This window comes from Staurois parvus, unplaced genomic scaffold (genome assembly GCF_062004578.1).
Source record: "Staurois parvus isolate SC_StPar_1 unplaced genomic scaffold, SC_StPar_1.0 ptg000061l, whole genome shotgun sequence".
Lineage (NCBI taxonomy): Eukaryota > Metazoa > Chordata > Amphibia > Anura > Ranidae > Staurois > Staurois parvus.
In genome coordinates this window covers 3579803-3607172 of record NW_028317857.1, presented here as the reverse complement: position 1 = coordinate 3607172, position 27370 = coordinate 3579803, and the positions used below count along the sequence as shown (strand labels likewise).

The window sequence follows — 27370 nt, the reverse complement described above, 5'->3', positions numbered from 1 at the left end:
TTCTAAAGGAATTTGAATGTAATATATGATTGAAAATCTTATTAAATAACCAGTCAGCTTCAGTGTTCAATTCCTGGACCATATCCCCAGCTGTGATAAATGACAGATAATCCCACACTGACTTGTAACAGAAGCCAATGTCATACTGGGACAACAGCCCATATTAGTATACATGACACCACCGTAGAAGGTACAGAAGAACAAAATGGTTTATTCATGGCAAGCCTTTCTTAACCCATTTTTTCCACAGAGGAACCCTTGATAAAGTTTTCAGGTCTCAGGGTACCCAACTAATTTATATCTACAGCTGATGGTACATGTAGATAGTTTGAATGTCATGTACCTAATTTAAATAAAAAAAAAAAAAAAGAATAGGGTGTACGCTATGAAAAAATAGCTGCAGTGATACTCATGACATGAAAAATATAATAAATATGGCCAATAAATATAATACAAATAGTGTAGCGACCCCTTACTCTGGTGGTCAATGTAGACAGCATATCTTCCCCTGCCCAATCCTCAAGGAACCCCTAGCAACCTCCTGAGGAACCCTTTGGATGCAAGGAACCCATGCTGAGAAAGGCTAATTCATTGGACCCATTACCACAGTTCTAGGCAGGGCTGGAAGAAGAAGTTCAAACATTGTGATCTATTGCTTTGCACAATGCTGTTAGAGTAATAGCAGGAGAAGAGAGCAGGGTGTGGACAGGAATGAACCTTCACTGTCCATTCAGCAGCCAGGTGGATGTGATCAAGCTAAAGTTCTGCTTTACATATATCATTTCAGCAATGTGGTTGTTTGCTTGGATTTCAGCTTTTGCTTCCCTTAAACCTCTACATAGCAGAAATAAGGCTGATAGTAGGAGTGCCAGCACAATGTCATGCTCCATTGTATCACAGGGTGTTGCATTGCTAGCTTGTTTTAGTTACTGGGTTTGTAAAGGGACTGTTTAGGCATCTTCTTAAAAGGGGAAGCACTGGGATGATCTCCCCAGTGGTGTGATATTCCTATACAATCCAAAGAAGTAAGAAGAAATTTCTCAAATGGGGACACACAGAACAATAAAAACTTGACCTTCACTGTATTTTCTGTCCAGTCCCCTTATGGAGAGGCATGTGAGAAGTGTGGGAACCATCCAGACAGGCCCAATACAAAGCACATAAAATATTTTAATCTTTCCCCTCTTTGTTTAGACAGTGGCTCCTCACAGTATGGTATAATTGGAAAGCAGTATCTATATTTTAACAAAAGTTAGATTGTGCCATGTGACAAGAATAGTATATACACATCAATAATAGGTATACACATCAATCATTTTTTTGACTTTCATCTTGCAGATTACCCTTGCTCAGGAATGCTGGGGATGGTTTCAGGACTTGTATCTGATGCTCAGATTACAGCTTCTAGTCAATTTGATCGGAACTGGATCCCTGAGTATGCTCGCTTGGTAACCAGCCGATCTGGCTGGGCTCTGCCACCTTCTAACAATCATCCCTACATAAAGGAATGGCTGCAGATTGACCTTGGAGAGGAAAAGATTGTTCGCGGAATTATCATTCAGGGTGGGAAACATCGGGAGAACAAAGTTTTCATGAAAAAGTTCAAGATCGCCTACAGTAATAATGGGACTGAATGGGAGATGATCATGGATTCCAGCAGAAACAAACCAAAGGTGGGAAAATCTGTTGACTATACAATGTATATACTGTGCATATCTGTTCCAAATGTGGTAGGATACTTTACATTTTCAAAAACAAAAAACAGGTTAAACTGTGGTTGTTGCCCGATTGGTTTTTTTTTGCATATCAGACCATCAAGTGTTGTATAACTTTCCTGTAAATGTTGGCTCCTGGCTATTTAATTTCTGTTTATTTCATTTACATATAGAAATACATGTTTTAATATTCAGTTTCTTGGCTTATTGAGGTATATAGGAATATACTGGATATTGGTAGCCAGTCTATGTTTATAGACAAATGTTTTCCACTGTATGAAAGTGTCAGCCTTATCCATAGCAACAGGTGGTATTTCTTACGATGAGACACGTGATGGTTAAAAGACCCATTTTTGGCAACTGTTTTTCCCATTTGAAGAAGAACGCCTAAAGGCTTGTTTTGGCAAGCAAATACAGTTGTGCTTTATGGTGCATTCATCTTGTATTTCAGATGCTTCTGGCCTTCTTCAGATGCTTCTGAGCTGCTTCTGATCTCTTTCTGAGCTAATTTGAGCTGTTTTTGCATTCCCATTGTAGAAGGAGAAATGCAGTGCAGATGCAAGTAAATGCCTATGTACACAGACTTTAAAATTACTGGCATACTCTTGCGTTAGCCATATAACTAATACGTGTATGTCGCCCATAACAATCTGATTCTATTAGTCACTTAGATAGGAAGAAAATAAATTAAAGAACCCTATTGGTCATTATGGGGAACAGATGTTTTACCCTTCAAACATCTTGATACACAAGACCCATGAATCTCAGTGATACCAATAGTCCCAAAAATAAATGGAGAAGCTTCAAATCTATAGTTTGAAAATGCCATATACATTCAATTGATGACAAAGATGCTACACCAATAGATATTTGGATACTGAAACTGTAAAGTGCAATGTAATGTTTTGGGCAAAAGATGGTAGCAACCAATCACAATAAATCGGCTACATGACTAACCTTGTCTCACAATACCAACCAAACCATTCCCTTCGGTCCTCATAAGACTTCCTGCTTGCTAGCTCCCTGATCATCTCCTATTCTTGCCTCCAGGACTTCTCCACAGTTTCTCCCATCCTGTGAAACTCCCTACCTCAATCTGTCCAACTATCTCTTACTCTATTCACCTTTAGGTGATCCCTGTAAACCCATCTCTTTTGTAAAGCCTATCCTGCTTCTAACAAACTGTCTATTTTACTCTATTTATCAGCTCATCTCCCACAGTTATTACCTTTTGTATCACTTGACCCTCCCTCTTAGACTGTTATCTCTAACAAGCTGGGCCCATTGATTCCTCCTGTATTGAATTTTTAGAGTAACTACGGTCTGTTTTAATTTTGTAAAGCGCTAGGCAAACTGTTGGCACTATAAAAATCCTGAATAATAATAATAATCATAAACTGGGCTGTCTCTGATTACATCTTCCTTGGTAATATAATCCGTATTACATTTACTTCCATAGAATGCCACTGGCAAAATGTGGAGTTGAGGAAAGAATAACGGTTTTTACTCACTGATTATTCATTCTGTGCTGAATAACCAACAAAATACAAATTTCTGATGATGATGAAAGCTGAAAGTGATAACTAAATTATAAGTGAAATACATGGTACGTTCCCATGTAAAGCTTTGATCTGTATCAAATATTCATGTTCCAAGATGATGTCCTTTAAATGCGCAGCATTATTAACGTGAAATATTCAGAGATCGTTTGAATAAAAGAGAATTTTATACAATCTAAAGGGATAAATCTTTTGTCGGGTTGTGCTGATAGAGTTTGACATATCTAAAATTTTAATGGAAAGAATGTATTTTGGCTTACCTGCATAGAAAGGACATTCCATTAAGTGTCTAAAAAAGTGAACCAGTCATGGTTCAGGCAAGATGATGGCATTATGAAGTAGGCTAGTTGACAAAAAAGCAATATATTGAGGAAATCAATAAAGCTGTATGTAAGCATTATTAAAGTGATTGTAAAGGTTCAGAAAAAATAACAAACATGTCATACTTACCTTCTCTGTGCAGTGGTTTTCCACAGAGCAGCTCTGATCTTCCTCTTCTTGAGTCCCCTGCTGGTGCTTAAAGCCCCTCCCCCTTGCTGAATGCTTACAGAGCAAGCTGCTTGCTCTGGGGGCACTTGTGCATGCTTACTCCTGAGCCACCTCTGTGTGTCTATGAGACACACAGAGTGTGGCTTGGCCCCGTCCCCCCGCTCCCTCCCTCATTCACAGCAGTGGGAGCCAGTGGCAGCCAATGAGGAGGAATAGACCCAGGAGAGCTTCTGCACTTGTGCACTGGACTGGAATTGGGCTCCGGAGAGTATAAGGGGGGAGCTGCATACTGAAGGTTTTTTACCTACATGCATAGAATGCATGAAGGTAAAAAAACCTCTGCTTTTAGAACAACTTTAATTAAGTGCATAAACAATGAACGTCAGTTATTTTCTCTGTTTGTTTAATAAATTGGCAAAAGTTATTTATTATATCTATTTGATAAGCACTAAAAAAACCTGTTAATCCTGACAGAAAGCCAGTGAGCTCTTAACTTCCTGTGTTCTCTGTCTCTGCTGCACTGATAAACAGTGCTATCAGCCCTGCCTAATTTATCATTGTGCACTACAGAGCACCTCCCCTTATGCTGTGGAGATGCTGAGTGGGGAGGTGATCTGCAATCCTGCCCTAAGTTGGCAACAATGCTCTTCTATAAATGAAGCACAGTGAGTAAGCATTGTCGCCCTAAGACAGTACATGTGTTATTGGCAGAATCACCAGGTAAAAATAACGAATAGAATCCTGAAAAAGAAAACTAATGCAGTCAATACATTTACAGACTGGTGCACTGCAATGTATAACATTTTGTTCCTGGGTTTATATACACTTTAGTAAACCAATAAAAAGAGAAGACACTTAAATTATGACTTATTAGCAGGTCAGTATATATGTACACACCAAGGTGAATTTATCATCCAGAATGACAGAATAAATCTGTCCCTTGTTGACATTTTTCATGAACTTTGACTTAGACCTTCTTTCCCATTTCTAGACGTTTGAAGGCAATACAAATTATGACACCCCGGAGTTACGGACCTTTGCCCCTATAACAACCCGCTACATCCGCGTAATCCCTGAAAGAGCTTCAGTGTCGGGTCTTGGTTTACGACTGGAACTACTGGGCTGCGAAATTGAAGGTAACTAATTCCTTCCATTTCTATATTTAGCACATATTATATATGTATATACATCCTTATTTCTGCTTGGCAAAGAATTGGCCTGTCACACATATTTATTGTCCTGAGAGCTGAGTTACATTATCACTAATGCTTTTGTGTCCCTTCATTGATAATCTATCCTATGGCCAATCTTTGTGGATTTACAGTCCTTAATAGAGGGGATATTAATGTCCCATACAATGCTCCGGCTTCCATATCCTGTAGATGGTCCATTATGGCCATTTGCATCTGTCATTATTGCTAATGTATATTGTTGGGGGCCAGCATCTGTTCAAGCAAATGACCGTATTGTGTCCTGCACTTAAGTGGTTAATGAATCAACTTCAGCTAAGACTTATTACACTGTGGTTTGGGAGGGAGGAAAGCCAAGGTCTCTAACACAGTTAAATGTACCAACATGTACGTTCTGCATTTAACTTTACACAGTAGGTAATGCCTAACACCAAAGTGGCTTTAGCATTCCCTTTATGTACTTGGCTGTCCCTCTAGATAAACACCTATAAATGTTGGCACCTTCATAGTTACATAGTCACATAGTTAGTCTGGCTGAAAAAAGACAAAAGTCCATCCAGTTCAACCATTATAAAAAAAAGTTATAATCCTATACCCACAGTTGATCCAGAGGAAGGCAAAAAAAACCCAGCAAAGCATGATCCAATTTGCTCCTGCAGGGAAAAAAATTCATTCCTGATCCACCGAGAGGCAATCGGATAATCCCTGGATCATCTTTACCTATAAATGTTAGTATCCAGTTATATTCTGTGTATCTAAGAAATAATCCAGGCCTTTTTTAAAGCAATTCACTGAGCTGGCCAGAACCAACTCTTGAGGGAGTCTATTCCACATTTTCATAGCTCTTACTGTGAAGAAACCTTTCCTGGTTTGGAGATTAAATTTCTTTTCCTCCAGACATAAAGAGCGCCCCCTTGTCCTCTGTGATTATCTCAGGGTGAATAGCTCTACACCGAGTTCACTATATGAACCACTGATGTATTATACATGTTGATCATATCCCCCCTCAATGTCCTCTTCTCAAGAGAGAATAAATTCAGTTCCTCTAATCTTTCCTCATAGCTGAGCTCCTCCATGCCTCTTATCAGTTTGGTTGCCCTTCTATGTACTTTCTCCAGTTCCCCAATGTTCTTTTTGTGAATTGGTGTCCAAAACTGAACTGCATATTCCAGATGCGGTCTTACTAATGATTTGTACCGGGGTAATATGATATCTCTCTCTCTCTGGAGTCTATACCTCTTTTAATACAAGAGAGGATTTTGCTCGCTTTAGAAACTGCAGCTTGGCATTGCATGCCATTATTAAGCTTGTGATCTACCAGAACCCCCAGATCCTTCACTATTGATTCCCCCAGTTGTACCCCCCCAGTATGTACGATGCATGCATATTCTTAGCCCCCAAGTGCAGAACCTTACATTTATCAACATTAAACCTCATTTGCCACATAGTTGCCCAATTAAACAGAGCATTGAGGTCGGCTTGTAAGTTGGAGACATTCTGTAAGGACGTTATTCCACTGCACAGCTTGGTGTCATCTGCAAAGACTGAAATGGGATTTTTAATCCCAGACCCTATATCCCAGACCCTATATCCCAGACCCTACATCTTCTAAAGGTCCTGATTCGAAGCCTGTAAACATGCAGGGCATTTAGAGGAACGTTGAACACAGACTCATATGTTTAAGAATTTCAAGAATAAAATTAAAGTGTATCAAGTGTATCTCTTTAAGGAATGTACTGTACAGTTTATAAAAAAATTACATATTATTATTCTGCATATACTACTTTTAGCCTGTAGGTGGCAGGCTCCAAGCTACATAATACTAGCTTTCTTTGTAAAACCAACTTTAGGAGCCTTAGAGATCTGGTTACACGGACTGTTAAGTGACTCTGAGAAAGAACACCTCCCCCACACACACATACACACACACTTCCTTTTTCTGCCCTAGCAAAGATGCAGTTGTCTGGTTTAGTCAGTTGTACATAGGCTGCCAACAAGCATGCAGGCAGTGGTTTGAAAGCTTTTCATGGTTTGTAATCTGAGTGAAAATAAATATGTACCTGTAAATAAAAATTATATACAACACACATACAGAAAAATACTCTTTGGGGTTGATTTACTAATACTGCAGAGTGCAAACACTGGTGCAGCTCTGCATAGAAGCCAGTCAGCTTCCTTTTTTTTTGTCAAAGCTTAATTGAACAATCTGACGTTAGAAGCTGATTAGCTACAATGCAGAGAAGCAGCAGAATTTGCACTCTTCGCTGTTAGTAAATCAATGCCTCTGCCTCTATATGTGATATTTTCCCATTGGAGTGTGCCTTTAATTTTATAGAGCGCAATAAAAAAAAGGAGCATATAGGATGATAACACAGTGATAAGAGCACATCGCTAAAATATAAGTGCTGAATATTTTCCCATGACCGCGGTGTGTGCTTTTTGGATCAGCTGCATTAGAATTGTATTAGATCTGAGCCCATTATATATTCAGAGCTAGAGGGCATCTCCTCGCCTTATCACTACAAAGGGAAGACAAGAATCTGGCATTACATTAACTACTCTGAGCTGTTTAATGGTATCTCTATTGGGAACCCACAAGCTTAGAGGAGATAGAGGGAAGAAAAAAAAAACTTGATTACATTCCAGAAAAGTACTAGGTCATTTCTGAAGGAAGAAACTTTTCAGAAATATTATAACTTTCTAAAACAAAAAAAAAAGAGAGAGATATGAACAGGAAAATACCATTATTGCCATTCTAATAATATTCTTTTCAATACTCCAAATCTAATTTAAGAAAGTGAAGGAGACAAAACCTATCCCTGACACAGGACTGATTCTTTGTGCTGGCAGCACAGAATGGCTTTTGCTCACAATCAAATCTTATCTGACATTGGACAGCTCTAAATCCAGATTAGTGCTGATTGCAGATACCTGAGCTCCTGTTGGGAGTTGAAGTCTAACCTTCAGCACTGACATTTCTGCCCCTGACAAAAAGGAATATAACATGACTATGCAAGCTAACTGGGAATTTAGATGCAGATGAGAGTCCTCCTTTAGAGCGTATCTAAAGCCAAAAACTATTTTGTTTTAGTTGGAGTGTGGAAAGTTTTGAACCCCTGTCAGGTTTTATCTGCTACCTGTGTCCCCACTGAAGAGAAGCACCCTCTGTATTTGTCTTGATGACCATTGTCATCGGGAATGCAAATTATGGAAATCCAAAATGTTATCGTTCTTCCAGTGAGGATACCTGTCCCAATGACAGCAAGGAAGGTATTTGTTGTTACTTTGAAAAATGTCCTGTTGTATCCTTAGGAAAGGAAGAGAATTCTCTTTAATAAGAAGACACAGAGAGTAGAGAAAAAAACCTGAAAGGGGTATTACCCATTCCCTACTCTTTCCAAAATTAAAGAAACAAGCTTTGGCTTTAGGTACTCTTAGGGCTCATTCATACCATGTTCACTGGGCATTCCCAATGCAAGACAAGGCAAAAAGCCATGTTCCCTATGTGGGCAGTTCATACCACTGTATTGCAGTGTTGTACACTGATCAAACTACTGCATGTTATCAAATGTAACTGCTGGTGAAAGCCTCACTTTTTAGGGCACTGGGCAACTTTGGAAGATTGAGAAGAATGTGATATGACTAGAACACAACCTCATTTTTTATACAACTGTTTACAGCGCCAACCTCCATTCCTGCCACCCCAAAGATGGGAGCCGAGGACGAATGTGATGATGAGCTGATTCCATGCCACAGTGGAACAAGTGAAGACTACAAACTGGCAGGTGAGCCTGCGATCCACTTTAAAAATCCATGTATATTTTTTATATGCAAGGCAACAAAAATGAACAAACTACCCTAAATTGCTGAAACCTGTGTGATTGCTATAGGATACTGCAAATCACTACACTGTAATTCTTAGTACAAGGTGCAGGGGAGAGAAAGGTGCCTTACGTTACCCCTAATCAATCCTATTTCAGTTGTTGATGCTCTACTGCAGATATTAAAAGAGGGATCTGATCTGGTATGGTGCAATTCTGTTACCTTCAAGCATCAGTGCATTCCTAAAGCTGACCATAGAATTTCGTAAAAAATTCTCAACAGAGCATTCTTAGAACATTATTTCTTGCCATCAGCCCTTAAAAGTTTTTCCAGATCTGCTATTTGAATGTAATACTGGATGTAGTAAACAGGTTTTAATACAATATGTGTGATTTTTCCCAAGCAGACACCACCTTCAAAGTTAGAATTGTTTGAGAAAATGTTCTCATTGTGCTCCTTCAAATTTTTATATTCACTATTGTCGAAAAGGAACATCAATTTGACCCCACTAATCATTAGAATATCATATATGACTAGTGTAGACAGCCTTTAGGCCTTCATTCTAGGGGGAAGGGGAGCTGCAGACAAGTCCAGGTGATTGTGATTTTGTTTGTAACATGATTTTAGAACCATGTCCCTCTAAACTGCCATGGTTGCTTTTAATGCATTTGGTGCTTCACATGTTCCTACTATAAACTAGGAAGGAACTGAACTATCCAGTTATCCTCTTTGGCTTCAAACCACAAAAAAGTTTACACCTTGTTAACACATCACCTGCTTGGCCTTTTACAAGTCTTAACTTGTTGAATGCTGGAAAAAAATGTATTTGTGGACCCCAGGATGGTTATAATCAGCCTACTCCAGGCATTTCATTAAAACAAGCTTTGTATTTCCAGTAAAACTCAAATGAAGTTTGTTGTGGAGTTGCTGAGCTTCAGTGGTCCACTAAATAATGGTTTAGAATTTCAATCTTTACTCATTTTAACTTTTCATTGTTAAGGAATCAACATCTTTAAAGCGACCAATCTTGGTGGAAAATATACACAGCTCCCCAGCATTTAATAAGAGCCATTTAATAGTGTGAAGCTAAGCCACATGTTCCTTATTAAGTATCACCATGGTACTGCAAGAATGGACTTTTTTTTTTCATACCCAGTAATTACCAGCTCATTAAAAACTTCTTTTCTTTGCTGCCTTGAAAGTTCATTATGTTAAACCTAGATGGACAATGGAGAAGAATAGACCGGTTTCCCAGAAGTGTTTCCCAGAACTGTTGTAAAACCAATAATCCAATAATTGCTTCGATTGCTGCGAGATATATTACACCTGTTAATATTTTCAACAACTTAAGAAAACTGCCATTCATAGGTAATATGATAGTCAGGCTCAGATCATTTGGGATATTTTAGTCCATGTAAGTTATAAAATTAATAGAGAACACATGAGTGACACAAGGCCTTGTAATTGTTTCCAGCGCCCTAAGTGTGAATCTTATTTTAATTGATGCCAGTTTGATTTTACATCAAAGACTATTACAGTCAACTTAGACCTTTTACATGATCAGGGGTGTGTTTGTAGAGGAGGATAATAACATCTTTGGCCATTATGGGATTGTGAAAAGAATTTTGTTTAAATCCCAAGGATTGACCTGAAATCCACATTTTTTGCAAAGTTAAAAAACAAGCTTTGCAAAACTGGGCAATTCAAAAAAAGCATATGGTCTAAAAGTCCATAAGGAGAGGTTACCTACAATTAAAACAATCTGCTATCTAGAAATGTTATATGTAGATCTCTATCATATGTACAAGTTGATCGTGGAGACAAAGGAAGTTGACAAGCGTGCAGATGGTGCTCCGCAAACAAAAAGTCAAAGAAGCCCCATGTAATACATTTTTATCTGTAAAATGTATGAATTTTTTATCAAGTAATAAGAAAACAATATCCAAGATCAGACAAAAATTGGAATATTATTGACCAAAAACATAGTTTGCTTTAACCCCTTCCTGCCCAGCCCTGGCATCCCTTTAATGGGCTCTTTACACTCAGAGAGTGGGAAGGGTCTGCAGTCATTTGACTACTGTGATTGGCTGTCACAGTGATCACATGATTTGGAGCTGATATCACCAGTTACCAATAGTAAGGCTAGGTTCACAGTGCTACAATACGATTTTAATCCGACATTCAGTGTGATTATTTAGTGCTAGTTTGATGCAACTTGAAATAAATGGGCACCATTGAAAACAATGTGATTTCCCTTGTCATGAAATTCTGGCCAAATTAAGATGCATTTGAAATGACATTAGTGTGAACCAGGCCTTAGTGGGGGCCAAGAAATGACATTAGTGTGAACCAGGCCTTAGTGGGGGTCAAGAAATTACATTAATGTGAACCAGGCCTTAGTGGGGGCCAAGAAATGACATTAGTGTGAACCAGGCCTTAGTGGGGGCCAATAAATGACATTAGTGTGAACCAGGCCTTAGTGGGGGCCAAGAAATGACATCAGTGTGAACCAGACCTTAGTGGGGGCCAAAACCTTTCTCTCTGGTCTCTGTGCTGGGAGTGCACAGCGAGAATGCTTTCATCACAGCAACATTAGCCGCCCAGTGACACATATGTGCGGCATTAAAGCCTACCCTTTTGCTGCCGCACATATGTGTTATGTGGGCAGCAACAGGTTAAAGGATTCAGATTCATGCAAACAAAAAAAACTAAGCTCTTTTATACAGTATATGAATATTTTAACTTTTTATTTAATGTATTTTAGGTGGAACTACAATTCAGAGCACAGAGACACCAACCACTGAAGACAGCACAGAATCAGGTAAACATACGCTTTCACATTTAGTTATCACCTGTCAGCAGGGAACCTGTGCCTTATTAACCACACACAAGGGTGTATTTTAAAAAAAAAAAAAAGAGCTATTGATCCTATGAAACTGCATGCACCTACATTCTATGCAAACAGGGGCAAGAGCAAATGTTATTAGGTTATTTTCTTTCCAGGTTGAATGTTTTTCTTTTATATAGAAAACAGTGATTCTGCACTATGGCCACTAGATGGAGCTGATGATTATTGTAAGTATTTATTCCTATGATCATCAGCTCCATCTACTGGGCATAATACAGTATTTTCCTGTTTTACTCTATTCTGCATGAATGACACACACTTGACCTGGAGAGAGAATAATTGAATACTATTTGATTTTGCCCCAAATCACACAGAACAAATGTACATGCAGTTTCATAGGATGAATAGCTCCGAAATGTTTTTATAAATTCACTGCAGAGAGTGTGCAAGAGTTAGTTTTTCTGAGATTTCTCCTTGCTTTATGTAACCATATGCACTACGTGTGGCAGGGAATCATCAGTACAGAAAGTAAGAAAAAGTTTAATCAAAAGGAACAAAGAGACAAAGACTCTAACTCATTTTCCACTCCAAAATGTAAAAGGAGTTTGTCCTGGAGTTCCCTTTGAAAGAGAACCTATCACAAAGAAATATACCGAAACATCAGATGAAGCCTGGCATTCTCAGACTTCTAGTCCAAGACCAGTGACATTGCTTGCAGTGAATCTGAATAGACTCCGACCCATCAACTAATGCATAACCAGGAAGCTGGATGTCAGCTTCCATCTGAGGCTTTTCCTGCAGGTATTTTGCTTTGTGGCAAACACATTTGTAAGGAAAGCTTTCAGGAACCCATCCAATCTAAATCCTTCCAAGAAATAAAATCTAGTCCTGAGAGAGAGAGAGGGTTCATAGTCACTTGACTTCCTGTCTATAAATGCCTTTTAAAGACGTTATAGGCAGCAAGTGCACCTGTAATGAAAGAAAAGTGGGGGTGCTATTGGTGCTATTGCTGGCCCTCTTTTAAAAATTCTATTTTATTGTCTGTTTCTTGCTTCTATATGTCTGACCTAAAACAAGCCAAGCATCAAGGGAAATTTGGAGAAATATCTATATTTCTGTACTCAATGGGTCAATGACCTAGAAAGTATTGAAGCCGGAACATCAGCACGACAACCAAGCCCTTCGATTTATTAAAAGCCAAAATCAGACATGGGAGCCTTCACTTTGTTCACATAACATGCTAAAAATGAACATTCCTTAGTCTGAAATGGTTGATACATTTCATTAGTTAGAAGCTGATTGGCTGCCATGCACAGCTGCACCAGAGTTTGCACTCTCCAGTTTTAGTAAATCAACCCCAATGTGTATGTTTAATTTAGTTCATGTGTGGGAACTTTAAGTCCTCATGCACACTTGACTTTTTTACAGCGGCTGTTTTTGGCTTTTGGCATATTATCCTATGTGTCCATGCACACACAGACTGTAGTCAACGTTTTTTGGCAGGGACTTTTTTTGGCTGGAAAAATAACCCAGGACTAGTGGGTTTCTAGATAGGAGTTTTTTAGCTGTAAAAACGCTCTAATGCTGAAAAATGCTGCAAACCGGCATTTCTGGCCGTTTTTTTGGACCCCCCAAAATGTTTTGGGGGGGTTAAAAAAACAAGAAAAATGCAGAAACTGCAAATGCGAGAAAACGCTACTAATTACGGCAAAACGCCACTAAACGCTAATGCAAAAACACTAACAAAAGCTGAAAAACTCATGTTTTTAATGAGACTTTACGCAGCTAACGTTACCAGCGTTATCAAAACGTCCCGTGTGTATGAGGACTTCAGTTCCATGTACAGTAGCATTTTTTTTAAGCCGTTATTAGCATTTTTTCTGCTTCTAGAAGCTTAATAGTGTTATCCTATGTTGCCATGCACACTATAGGCTATTGGTGTTTTTTGAGCTACAGCATCTAGGAGCAGAAAAAAAAAATTTTCTAGAGTATTTTGAAGCAGCAGAAAAAAACGCGAAATACTCCTGCATGCTGCTAAAACACTACTAAAATGTTACTAAAATGCTCCTAACAGCTTTTTCCTAGCATGTTTTCTACATGTACTGTAAAAATGCTAATAAAATGCTGATGCCCTTAAATGCTTCTAAACCCTTCAAAATGCTACTAAAGCGCTACTAAAATGCTATTAAAAATGTTATTACCAGTGGTTTTTATCCAGCGTTTTTTGATCCTAACAAAAACGCTAGTGTGTATGGAACCTAACATGACTATTTTTTGTGAATGGCATTGAAAAGACCTTTATGTAAAGATAATGTGTATGGATAATAAGTAAAGATAACGTTCAGCAGGGCTGGTTGTTTATAAGTTTAGGGTGCATTCACACCTGCAAATGTAACTGCATGCCAGTCAGATGCAAGAACCCCAGTAGGGGTTCTAACAATTGGTTGCAGGATGCACCCCATTGAAATCAATGGAAGGCTGCTGGCTCCAGCAGCTAATAGCAGCCCCTCACATATAATCTCTTAGGGTCCTTTCACACGGGTGTTCCATTTTTTTTCAAATTACAAATGGATGAGTTTACATCCATTTTTTCATCTGTTTTTTCATCCGTTTTTCATCCATTTACATACGTTTTTCATCCGTTTACATCCGTTTTTCCATCCGTTTACATCTGTTTTTTGGCCCGTTTACATCTATTGACATCCGTTTTTCATTCATTCCGGGAAAAATAGGGTTTTCTTCAGTTCAAAAAAACGGATGTTAACGAATGCGGACATTAACGGATGTAAAAACATGTTCACCCGTTTACATCCATAGAAATACATGGGGGTCTGTTTGTCATCCGTAAACGTACAGATGAAAAATGGACATAAGGAACGCCCATGTGAAAGGAGCCTTATGCAGTAGTCAGATGTCAGTGATTGGCCCTGGACACAGATTGCCTGATCACTCACATGTGGCTCTGGACTGCCTGGGTCCAGGACCAATCACTCGCATGTGATCGCTGCATGAGAGATTACATGCCTGGGGCTGCAAATAGCTGCGGGAGCCAGCAGCCTCCCATTGCTTTCAAAGGGGCTGCCTCCCCCAGCTAATCATGGGAACACCCTGCTGGGATTCTCACATCTGATTGGAGTGCAGCTACATTTGCAATTGTGAATGAGCTCTAAAGTGTATCAAAAGCCAGCAACAAAAATGTAATATATTGCAGCTCACCAGATGTGGTGGCTGTATTAGTTTTCTAGCCTTTATTCTTTATTTTCAACTGGTGATGCTGTCAGTAACTTGTCCTAGTATCTTGGACTCTATACATAGAAAAGCAACTGGGACAGGGTTACAATAACCCCCCCCCCTCTCCTCTTCTCCATAACACAGTTGAGAGGAGTTCAGTAGTCCTCAGGGATAGCTGGGAACAATGTACCTGATAAAAGTGCAGCACAGGACATTATCAGCTCACAAGATTTCTGGCTGGATCGGGGAATATTTTTTGCTCTCATCGAGCAAATGTAACTAAACACTTTCAATACTTCTGCCTGGCAGTACTAGGGTCGTTGGTTCGACTCCAAACCACGGAACCACCTGCCTGGAGTTTGCATGTTCTCCCTGTGACTGCGTATTTCCTCCGTGTACTCTGGTTTCCTCCCACACTCCAAAGACATACTAGTAGGTTAATTGACTCCTGACTAAATTGGCCCTAGTGTGGAAATGTACGAATGTGAGTTAGGGACCTTAAATTGTATTCCCCTTGAGGTTAGGGACTAATGTGAATGTGCAATATGTTCATATGTATCTATATATATATATATATATATATATATATGTAAAGCGCTGTGTAAATTGACAGCGCTATATAAGTACCTGTAATAAAATAGTATAGTAAGCAGATGAAAAAGGACCAGATAATAGATGTTCATTGTTAGGAACTACATACCCTTTATCACTCAACTGACATTCGTTATAAGTAGGTCAGTTTTGCCCATTAATAGTGACATGGCCATATTGTCTGAGTTAAACACCCCATGATGAAGACTGAACAATGTACTGCAGACCTATGGCTCCTGGAGCTCCATTCCTCAGCGTTGGTTCCTGTCCTCTCCATAAATATATTTTGTCTTTTTATCCACATGTAAATTCTCCATGGTGAGCAAAGGAATGCACCTTGTTTGTGTGAATACTAAGCAGAACACAATTTACATCAAGCCGCCTTAACGAGTCTATTCACAACTACACATTTACATCCATGGCTTTCTTATTTGCAAACTTAATTAAATAAAAGACAGGGATGTGAATGCAGATCAATGGCTTACTATGCTGGAAAAATAGTAAGGCTCTTATTTAAGAGAACAGATGCCATGTAGATATTAAATGCCGGTGTTTACACCAGCTGTACTTTAGTGTCACTCTTTTGTTGTATGAGAGCTTGTTTAACTCTGTTTACTAGGAGCTGAACCATTGACCCAAGGGGACTACTTACTAACAAGAGTACACAGATGTAGAAACGATACTAACGCATAGAGATCTAGTAGGATCAACCTACAGTGAAAGGATCAGTCCACCCCGCGGTTTTAATTTTTGATAGATAATGGAGAGTTAAAGAATATGCTAACCCAACATTTAATATTCTTGATATGTGTCTTTTGTACCTTGTACTTGTGTGGAAAGGTATCCTGTTCTATTTGTATTTATTACTGTGTGAATATCTTTGGTGATCCTGCTTTCCTATTTCAAGCTGACCACACTAGGCATAGAATCACATCCAGCCCAGGGAGCACAGCCTGCCTGTGTTCTGATGATCAGACATGTCCTGACACATACCTCCTGCACAGCCATTCACTAACAAGGTCAGTGTTTCTCCATCCCACCTCTCAAAGGTGTCCGTTTATGACACACAGAATAGCTGAGATTCAGAGGATCACAGCTATTCTCTGGTCATTCACAGTTTATAACACCCAGGAGAATATGTTCAACCCTTCTCTGGAGATCTGTGTTCTCCCTTCAGATTCTCCAGCCCAGAGCTGGGGAATCGGAGGGATCGAAAACTAAGCAGAGATTATTTACCTCTGCTTAGTAAACTGATCTTTTACTGTAATCTCGCGAGATTATAGTAAAATCAGCCGTTTTCCAGAGTTTGTAGACCGTTCTCCAGCGTTTGGAGATCGTTCTCCCTTCGTTCGGAGAACTGCTTCATAAACTGCATTCACAGGAGAACTGTGTTCTCCGAGAATGCCGGAGAACTGAGCAGCGATCTATTACCGCTGGTTCATAAACGGACACCAAAGCCCCTTAGGCAACTGAGAACAGAGATTATGTGATCACTTATCAAAAAAGAAAAAAGGTATTTATAAAATATATATTTATATATAGTATATTTTGCCTTTCATGTCTATTTTAAACTGAATTGGTTGCTTTATAGGGTAAGGGTTAGCTTGGCCATACTTTAGATTTTCAGTGGAACGTTACAGAAAGTCTGAAAACTCTTTTGTTAGAACATTATTTCTTGCCATCATTGAGTCCACTATTTTCATATAAAAGCCCTTGAAGTTTCCAGAAGACCTGCTTTTTTTAATGGAATCTAAGACACATTAAACAGATTTTATTACAAGTACAGCATTTCCAGAATTTAAACCACATTCACAGTTAGAAATTAATTCATTAGAGAAAAAATTTCCATTCTGCTCCTTCAACTTTCTTGTCACTACTGGCATAAAAAGGATCCTTGATTTGAGTCCACCATTAGAAAATTGAATGAATGATCCCAAAATGAAGATTTTATAACAAAATTCTATTGGTTAAAGGCCAGCCTTAAAGAGACACTGTCACCTTGTTCATTTAGGGCAGAGTGACAATGTCTATGCCCAGGGTCCCCCTGACCCACTGATACTCAGCTTGCCGGTGCTGTCCCAACTTTCCTTCCTCCTTTACAGCTGCCAAAAAAATCTCCAGTGTTGGTTGGTGTCAGATGTTAGATTTGTCAGTGATTTTGCTCCCCATGTCAAATTATTTTATATATTCTATGTTCTATATTATAATATTAAGTTATATTTATAGCTGAATTTTCTAGCTCCTTCTGTCACATTTTCCATATTATAATAAAAATAAAGTTGAACAGTTTGGATTGAAGAATCTTCCCTGCCAGCTATTGTGTTCTGACAGCTGGCCCCCATGGCTGTCCAAACACCCAAAAAGTGGCTGCATCTGATTGGATGTAGGCACTGTTTGGCTGATAATTTTCAACTTGGCTCCTTCGTTTTTCAGTTCACAGGGTGTTGAAAGTGTATGGCCAGCTTTAGTGTTCCTTTCTTGTTTTGAGTTAGACCTTTGACAGTCCAGCATCACCAGTCTCTTTTTCAATGTCCATCTGTCTGACTCATATCTTCACTGAGGGCCAGAGGCCAGGTTTGTTAGAATCCTGAACAGTGGTTGCATCCGATTGGATGAAGGTGCTGTTTGGCTGGCAATTTTCCATCCAACTCCTTTGGTTTTCAGATCATGAGGAGTTGAACATGTATGGCCAGTTTTGCTTTGAGTTGGACTGTTGGCAGTCCCTGTTCATCAATCACTCTTTCCCTGTCAACTTGGCTCCTTCGATTTTCAGTTCACAGGGTGTTGAAAGTGTATGGCCAGCTTTAGTGTTCCTTTCTTGTTTTGAGTTAGACCTTTGACAGTCCAGCTTCATCAATCTCTCTTTCAATGTCCATCTGTTTGACTCATATCTTCACTGAGGGCCATAGCCCGGGTTTGTCAGAATCCCAAACAGTGGTTGCATCTAATTGGATGAAAATGCTATTTGGCTGGCAATTTTCCATCCAAATCCTTCGGTTTTCAGATCATGAGGAGTTGAACATGTATGGCCAGTTTTAGTGTTCCTTGTTTGCTTTGAGTTGGACTGTTGGCAGTCCCTGTTCATCAATCTCTCTTTCCCTGTCCATCTGTCTGGGACATCTGTGAGGGCCATAGCCCGGGTTTGTCAGCCTCAGAACTCCAGCCCAGCTCCAGGAGTTGTGGCAAAGACCAGGCATTCTTTCTGTACATAGCAGAAGCCAATAAATTAAACCTTACAATGGTGCAGTATGACCTTCAAGCCACAAATTTGTTCTTCACACATCACAAAAGCACTTTCAATACATTTATTATGTAGCTATATGATTAAAAAGTTGACTCCTTTCAGTTACATGGCATTGTTTCATGTACTGTAAATATATTAAGGGATGGATTTAACGTCTGTCGAGGAATTGAGCCACTGCAGCTCCATGCGTCATCCCGCAGCTTGTTTTCTCTTTTACCACGCCAGACATTCTTAGAAAATGGCCGGATGATTGCAGCTTCTTCAATGATGTGTTTTCACTATCACATAATGTATGCAATGATTAAAACATTGCCTCTTTTACTGCAGTCATACGTTCAATAGCAAAGCACAATTCTGCTTCTCACATTCATTTTAAGAGAAAATTATAACCAAGCATATGTTCAACTTAACAGCTTCTGAAGGTTCCATACTTTAGCCCGCAGCTGTTGTTTTTTTTTATGTGTATCTGAAATCTTCTGCATTTTTATCAGTAAAAACCTCAAGATAAGACGCATAGAGGCAGCTATCATTCTTGTTAACCAAGTCAGACGTGGCTGCTTCTGTTCCATGGCTGTATTGACATTCTGAGATACTTTTCTTCTATTAGGTTTATGCAGCTGTCATCGTTCACAAAACAGATGTCTCGCTGATCATAGAGCACTTAGCAAGAGACTTTATCATAAGAAAAACTAATGTATGCCAGTGTAAGGGGTGAGATGACATGAAGATCTTCAGTATGATCCCCTTGAAAAACATCTATCAGTTAAAGGTGGTGTTCAAATATTTTCCTGTACTTAAAGGGTCTTAAACAGGGCTCCTTACACAGTGGATATAGATTTATACTACCCCTTTCAGATAGTTATTGTGCAGATTTCGGGCTGCCTGATTCTTCTTTGGTTCTTCTCTATATTCTCATTTTTGTGTCCTAGCTGATTAGACTTACCCAGAAACAAATACCCCAAAAGTGGTCAGAAATACACTTGGTTAGAAGGCCACACCATCAAAGAGACTCTATCGCTTTGCTCATTTAGGGTCTCTTGAATGCCCATCCTGTCCCACTTACTCTCACTTACTCCATGCTTCCCTCTTGAGATTCCAGATGCTTCCTGCTATGGAGTAGCACAGTGTTTCTCAAACCTTTTTCAGTCAAGGCACCCTTTAAAATTATGGACATCCTCGAGGCACCCTTTAAAATTATGGACAGTCTTGAGGCACCTCATTCTAAATTGGGGTGCTTCTAGACTGTCCATGATTCTAATAGTTTTATATAAGACAGCAAAATCCACTCACATAGGACTCCCAACGTTAGAGGTGGTTGATTCTTTCAAAGCAAATACACTTCTGCACACTGGTACTGACTAGTATTCCAATGTTTCTCCTCTCCCTCAGTTTTTCTCCATCACTGAGCTAATGTTACCCCAGACTGATGGAGAGGGGCAAACTAGGATGCTGTGCAGGCAGCTGACATCCTCCTTATCAACTGATGATGTCATTGGTTGTCAGGATGCCGGTGGCTAGAAGGTCATTATGGTGCTCAATGAAAACCTGTGGCTTTGTGTAACTAAAAGTCAGGCTTGTTCCACTCGCTGGCTTGTATACAAGTTTTAAGCAATTTTTAGACATTTTGCCAAGGCACCCCTGAAGAAACCTCAAGGCACCCTGGTTGAGAAAGGCTGGAGTAGCATGTGAACTTCCCCCATGATGCAGTTCTCATGCATGAGCAAATGTGTCACGTAACTGGGGGTGTCATCAACTCTGGGAGCCAACTCTTGACACAGAGCTTACATGGGGTTTGGCTCCCAAATCCAGAAGATGAACAGAAAAAAGTTAAGCATAAGTGGGTTAGGCTTTCAAGAGATTGTGGCACTTTACTCCCTGAGTGGGTGTTAATCTAGTATATAGCGAGCATTCTCATGACTCATTTGGGTGTCTAGGGTATGGAAGAAGATAGAAGGCCTTCCCACAAATTTACAGCCAACAGGGAGTTGAAAAAATGTTGAAATCTGAAATGTGGGTTTAGAGTGGAGAGGGAGAGCCAACACTGAGAGCCAATCAGGCATTACTGCATTTGTTAGTGCGTCAATCAAAAGCCTAGTACACATGATGAGAAAATCGGACAAAAAATACCACTTTCGGAGTGATCGTCCAAATTTCTGATCGTTAGTACACAACTTGCAAGAGCCAATCATGACAGTTCATGCAAAATTATCCTAAGGGACCAGCATGATTTTTGTTTCATCAGTAATGAAAGAATACATTACAATACAATGCAATACAATACATCATTTCCAAAGGTGAATTCTGTCGTACTAGAATGTTCGTAACTTTAGTAACCTATTCATTTTTGATATGAGACTAGCATGCAAAAAAACCCCAAAACAGACGATCATTTATCAGATATTCCCATAGTGTGTATGATGGCAGGAGGGGATAGGAGCAGATTGATAACCTTGTGGGTGCGGTAATGTTCTTTTGGTGTTTGATTAGCAGGCTGTGGGCAAGTTAGTGATCAAGCTGTATCGTTTAATATCAGTGGACACCTGGCTGTGCTGTCTGGCAAGTCTAATTGTAAGAATAGCTGAAGAGAATTGCATATTTTTAGATCTTACAACTTAAACATTATACATACATTATATATATATATATATATATATATATATATATATATATATATATATATATTTAAAGTGTTATTAAACCCACAACAGTAAAATCAGTCTGTATATGCAGTACAGCATGCATGTTATACTCACTGTGGAACCTAAGGGGTTAATCCTCTGCATGGTTGGTCAAACGTTGTTTGATCCTGTCTTTTCTGATCTCCCCTTCTTCCAGTGTCCCCCTTTTATCTACTGATAACACACATCATGTGGAGTCACTCTGCACATGATCAGTTTGGTGTGTATTGCTAGAAAAGTTTTGGGTTTTTTTTCTTGGGAGAGTGCATGGGTTCAGAACAAGGCCAATCAGTACTGTCCAGACAGAGGTCAGGTGTCCTGCATCTTCATAGAGCAGAATGAAAACTCCTCCTACAAGCTTTAACATGTGCTCAGCTGGACACTGATAGAAGTCACAAGACTGATCTGTTGATGAGAAAAGGTATTTAGCAGCTTATATTTATTAAAATAATTGCATTTCCATGTTGTGTGTACTGTGGGAGACCAGATATAGTGAATGCAGGGTCCTGGGTTTAGTAACACTTTAATTTGTGCATTTACAGTCAGGTCCATAAACCATGACAGCTCTTTGGATTTCAACTTGAGAGTTGACAGCAACAGATTCCAAATGCAAATAGCACACTTGAAATGAACTCTGGACCTTTTATCTGCTCATTGTAATTGGGATAATGAGGGAATAACACACACCTGGCCATGGAACAGCTGAGAAGCCAATTGTCCCATTACTTTTGGTCCCTTAACAAGTGGGAGGCACATATGCAAACTGTTGTAATTCCTACACTGTTCACCTGATTTGGATGTAAATAACCTCAAATTAAAGCTGACAGTCTGCAGTTAAAGCACATCTTGTTTGTTTCATTTCAAATCCATTGTGGTGGTGTATAGAGCCAAAAATGTTAGAATTGTGTCGATGTCCCAATATTTATGGACCTGACCGTAGCTGTTTCTCTAGTCTTAATAACTAAGAGCCCTTAAAACATGTTTACAAACTCTTCAATGTAGCCAACTCTAGTAAGTACAGCACACTTTGTTCTTGATCATCTCTCTACCTTTGTCATTACAAAAACCTGACCTCACCTAGGGACCATGTGTGGGGCATTCTTTTTAGGCCAGGTTTACACTAGAATGGACAACTGTCAGAGTGCTTTACCTATCCGGAAGCTGTAGGCTCCCGACAGGGAGGGAGCGCGGAATGCAATTCAACGCATCACACAACTTCCTCTTTTTTTTGTTGTTTTGGACAAACTTTACAAAACGTACACTTGATTCATGACGCCGTATGAATTATTGTACAGTGCATTGTCTGCATTTTATCGCAGTTTGCTGCAGCACAGCTCTGCGGCTTATCATATATACTGAATAACTTGGAAATACATGGAGACTCACAAAGTGAGCCAGCAATGTCAGAGAGATAACTCTGACAGCCCTTAGACACGTAAACCTTCTATTCATTTCACTTGTAGCTTTCCATGAGACTTCAGGCTATCTGTCCTGGCTGTATTCTGTGTTCCTGGAATCTCATGTGATTGTATCCCCAGCACAAGGTCAGGCCGCTGACTGCTCTGCCAATGTTTACGCTACCAATGTAGAAGTTACGTGATTCCAAACACAACTACATGCCCCTGTCAAGTGCATTTCCTTCTGTAGAAGAAATATCCTTATGTCTAGAAATATTACCGGTTGACATTTTGAACTGAATAAATTATTCTGTAGACATTTAAAAGGCGAAAACTTAAATGTTATTTGACTTGATTTCTATAGGCCGCTATTTAACCTTTATCACTGTCCGCTCTTTCTAAAGAAAAGTCTAATCTATTCTAAAAAGGTATTCTCATGTAAAAAAAATAAAAGGGCTTTTCAGTATCTCAGGTTTGTATCTGATTCGTTACCAGGAATATGATATTTGAGGCATTTGTCAGAAAGACTGATGCATTGTAACTACCTACATCCACTGTAGTCTGTACAGAGTGCATGTAATGGCAGATACATTATTTACAGCCAGGGATTTTTTCAGTAGGAATGTGGGGAACGCAGTTCTGGCACCTCTAGCACTTAATGTATGCAATGGCAAGGGGTGCTGGGGTGTTCCGGAAGGTCTATTGATGCTGGCTGCTGGGGGATCTATTGATGCAGGGTGGGTCTATTGTTGCTGGTGGGGGATTTATTGTTGCTGGGGGGAATCTACTGTGGGGGGAGGAGTCTAGTGTTGCTGGCTGCTGGGGGGTATATTGATGCTGGCTGCTGGAGGATCTATTGTGGCAGGGTGGGTCTATTGTTGCTGGGGGGAATCTACTGTGGAGGGAGGAGTCTAGTGTTGCTGGCTGCTGGGGGGTATATTGATGCTGGCTGCTGGAGGATCTATTGTGGCAGGGTGGGTCTATTGTTGCTGGGGGAAATCTACTGTGGAGGGAGGAGTCTAGTGTGGCACCGCATCAGTGTGAACCCAGGCTCAGAGAATAACAGACCACCATTGGTGACCATCTCCCACCTCGTGACCTGTTTTGTATAGTATGAGCACCGTTCCCTGTGTCCCTGTGTCAATGAGCACAGCTCCGGTCACAGGGGGTTTGTCAGCACAGTAGGTTCCCAGACTGGCAGAACATACATTATAGAATTACGTGAAGAATGTGTGATTATTTTTGGTGTCTTTCAAGTGCCGCTGTTATTCACTTTGTTCTCGGAGAAAGTACAGCTATGAAGTTCAAGACTATACATTATTAATTATTTTATCCGTGTCTTGTAAGACGGTTGTGACTAATCCGACGTGAGTCATCTCTGACAGATAGTTCGCTCTGTTTGTCCTCGTTCTGTTTCTGTAGACTGAATCTCAGATAGTATACACCCCTCTGAGTTAAAGTGGTATTACATGCTCATGTTTCACTTGTACCTACAGCCAGGGCTTTTTTTTCAGCGGGAACGCAGGGGAACGCAGTTCCGACACCTCTAGCACTGAATGTATGTAATGGCAAGGGTTGCTGGGGTTTGCCAGAGGGTCTATTGATGCTGGCTGCTGGAGCATCTATTGGCACTTGAGGGGATCTATTTTTGCATGGGGATCTATTGTTGCTAGAGAGGGATCTGTTGTTGCTGGGAGGTCAACTGTTGCCTGAAGGGATCTACTGTTGAGGTAGGGGGTCTATTGTTCTTTGCTGCTGGGGGTCTATTGTTGCTGGAGTTGTATTCTGTTGTGGGGGTCCATTGTTGCTGGGGGAATCTATTGTTGCTCTGGGGGCTATTGTTTCTGGCTGCAGGGGATCTATTTTACTGCTTTTCTTGTTATCATTAACAAATTCCATACAAAATCATACTTTGCTTTGTAATCTCTATAAGGACCCTTTACTGGGAGGTGGGTTGGGGGTGGAACCAAGGGATGGTGTTCGGAGGTGGGTAGAGGGTGGAACCAAGGTATGGTGCTTGGAGGTGGATAGGGGGTGGAACCAAGGGATGGTGTTCGGAGGTGTGTAGAGGGTGGAACCAAGGGATGGTGCTTGGAGGTGGATAGGGGGTGGAACCAAGGGATGGTGTTCAGAGGTGGGTAGAGGGTGGAACCAAGGGATGGTGCTTGGAGGTGGGTAGAGGGTAGAACCAAGAGATGGTGCTCGGAAGTGGGTAGGGGGTGGAACCAAGGGATGGTGCTCGGAAGTGGGTAGGGGGTGGAACCAAGGGATGGTGCTCAGAAGTGGGTAGGGGGTGGAACCAAGGGACAGTGCTCGGAGCTGAGTAGGGGGCAGAAACTCAGAAGGGGGAGTTCCTGCACCTATTCTCTGAGAAAAAAAAGCCCTGCCTACAGGTACGTTAATTATAAGTCTTTCCTGTAGGTACGGTGTATTTCTTGGAAACTTGCACCGTTTAGGAGATATTTGCATAGGCTGCAGCCAATGATGTCATTGCGCACGCACAGTGCATTCTATATTTAGGGGACCTAGAGTGTGCCAAGAATGCAGAGAGTGCTGTGTCGTGATCCTGATTTCCGTCCACATGTGCGGGAGGGACGTCATCATGGCCAGAGACCATGTGAACCCAGATGGAAGGGTAGGAGAAGATGGAAGTGCCTGGAGCAGACACAGCACAATGCTGGAGGTCTCCTCTTGACAGGTAAGTCAGCCATAATGTGCTAGTGGTTTCTGATTACATCAGATTATAGCACTCTGCACACCTTCTCTACTCTGTAGATTACACTACTAAATGAAAGTGGTGTTAAAGTTACATTTCTTGTACCTAAAATAATAAACATGTTATACCTACCTGCTCTGTACAATGGTATTGCACAGAACAGGCCTCCTCTTCTGGGTTCCCCCGCCAGTGCTCTCTGCTTTTCCTTCCCTGCATGTGCCCCCATAGCAAGCTGTGTGCTACGGGGGCATATGTGCAGGCATGCTCCCGAGCCAGGCTTTGTGTGTCTATTGACACACACAGCATGGCTTGGCCTTGTGCCTGCTCCCTCCTGACAGCAGGGGATGACATCCAATGGCTCCCACTGCTGCCTTTGTGTATTTAAGGAGGTGAGCAAACGATACCAACACTGGGACATATTTTAACTGCAGGGAATGCATTAAAGTGTTACTAAACCCAGGACCCTGCATTCACTATATCTGGTCTCCCACAGTACACAGAACATGGAAATGCAATTATTATAGTAAATATAAATTGCTAAATACCTTTTCTCATCAGCAGTTAGCGCAGTCTTGTAACTTCTATCAGCATCCAGCCAAGCACATGTTAAAGCTTGCAGAAGGAGTTTTCATTCTGCTCTAAGAAGATGCAGGACCCCTGACCTCTGTCTGGACAGTGATGATTGGCCCAGTGCTGATCACATGCACTCTCCCAAGAACAAAAAATCTCTCTAGCAATACACACCCAATTGAGCATGTGCCGAGTGACTCCACTCGATATGTGTTATCAGGAGATAAGAGGGAAACACTGGAAGAAGGGAAGGATCAGAAAAGTCAGGATCAAACAACGGTTTTACACAATGCAGAGGATTAACCCCTTAGGTTCCACAGTGAGTATAACAAGCATGCTCTACTACATGTACAGACTTATTTTACGGCTGTGGGTTTAGTAACCTTTTCTCATGGGCAGTTAGAGCATACTTGTGACTTCTATCAGTATTCAACAGAGCACTGGTTAAAGTTTGTAGAAGGATTTTCATCCTCCCCTTATTGTCCTATGAGGCTGCAGGACCCCCGACCCTCTGTCTGGACAGTGCTGATTTGCCCTGTGCTGATCACATGCACCCTCCCAAAAAAAAACTCTCTAGCAATACACACCAAAGTGAGCATGTGTGGCTTGCCACCAAGACTCTGTTCTATCAGCAAATGATTTGGGGACAGTAGAAGAAGGGAAGGATCAGAGAAGACAGGATCTCATTCTGCTCCAGGAAGATGCAGGACCCCTGACCTCTGTCTGGACTGTGCTGATTGGCCCTGTGCTGATCCCATGCACTCTTCCAAGAAAAAAAAAAACCTTTCTAGCAATACACACCAAACTAAGCATGTGCACAGTGACTCCACATCATATGTGTTATCAGGAGATAAGACGTGGACACTGGAAGAAGGGGAGGATCAGAGAAGATAGGATCAAACGTCCTTTTTACACAATGCAGAGGATTAACCCCTTAAGTTCCACAGTGAGTATAACAAGCATGCTTTACTGCAAATACAGACTGATTTTATTGCTGTGGTAAAAAAAAAAATTTCTTTAAAAACACTTAATTAGGATGGTCTTAGATTTCTGAGGACAGTCCATTTATGCATCTATGATATATTCACCTGCCCAGCAAATCCAGCTCTGGAATAAGATGCATGAGAGTAGTAAGAGTAAGTAAAGGAGGGAAGATCTGCAATAAGTGGAACTAAACCTTCCTACGCTTTACAGCCAAGGAAGCTGCCGTCTTAGCCTCTGTTTGATCTGCAGTTGACATGTGATCAGTTATGTCACCAGCCATCTGATGGCTTTGCAGTTTAGTTGAGAGCACAAGCAACTGGGACAGTTATCAATCAC

At 40.5% G+C, this 27370-nt stretch overlaps 1 protein-coding gene across 1 annotated transcript in view; it reads left to right on the top strand.

The window, feature by feature from the left end:
- The window catches only part of NRP1 (neuropilin 1), a 234722-nt gene that overhangs the window by 182164 nt on the left and 25188 nt on the right, over positions 1 to 27370 (top strand). The window contains exons 9-12 of the mRNA XM_089668696.1: positions 1339 to 1673; positions 4755 to 4899; positions 8634 to 8738; positions 11540 to 11596. Of these exons, the coding sequence (XP_089524822.1) occupies positions 1339 to 1673; positions 4755 to 4899; positions 8634 to 8738; positions 11540 to 11596 (642 nt within the window). The remainder of the gene's footprint in view (positions 1 to 1338; positions 1674 to 4754; positions 4900 to 8633; positions 8739 to 11539; positions 11597 to 27370) is intronic.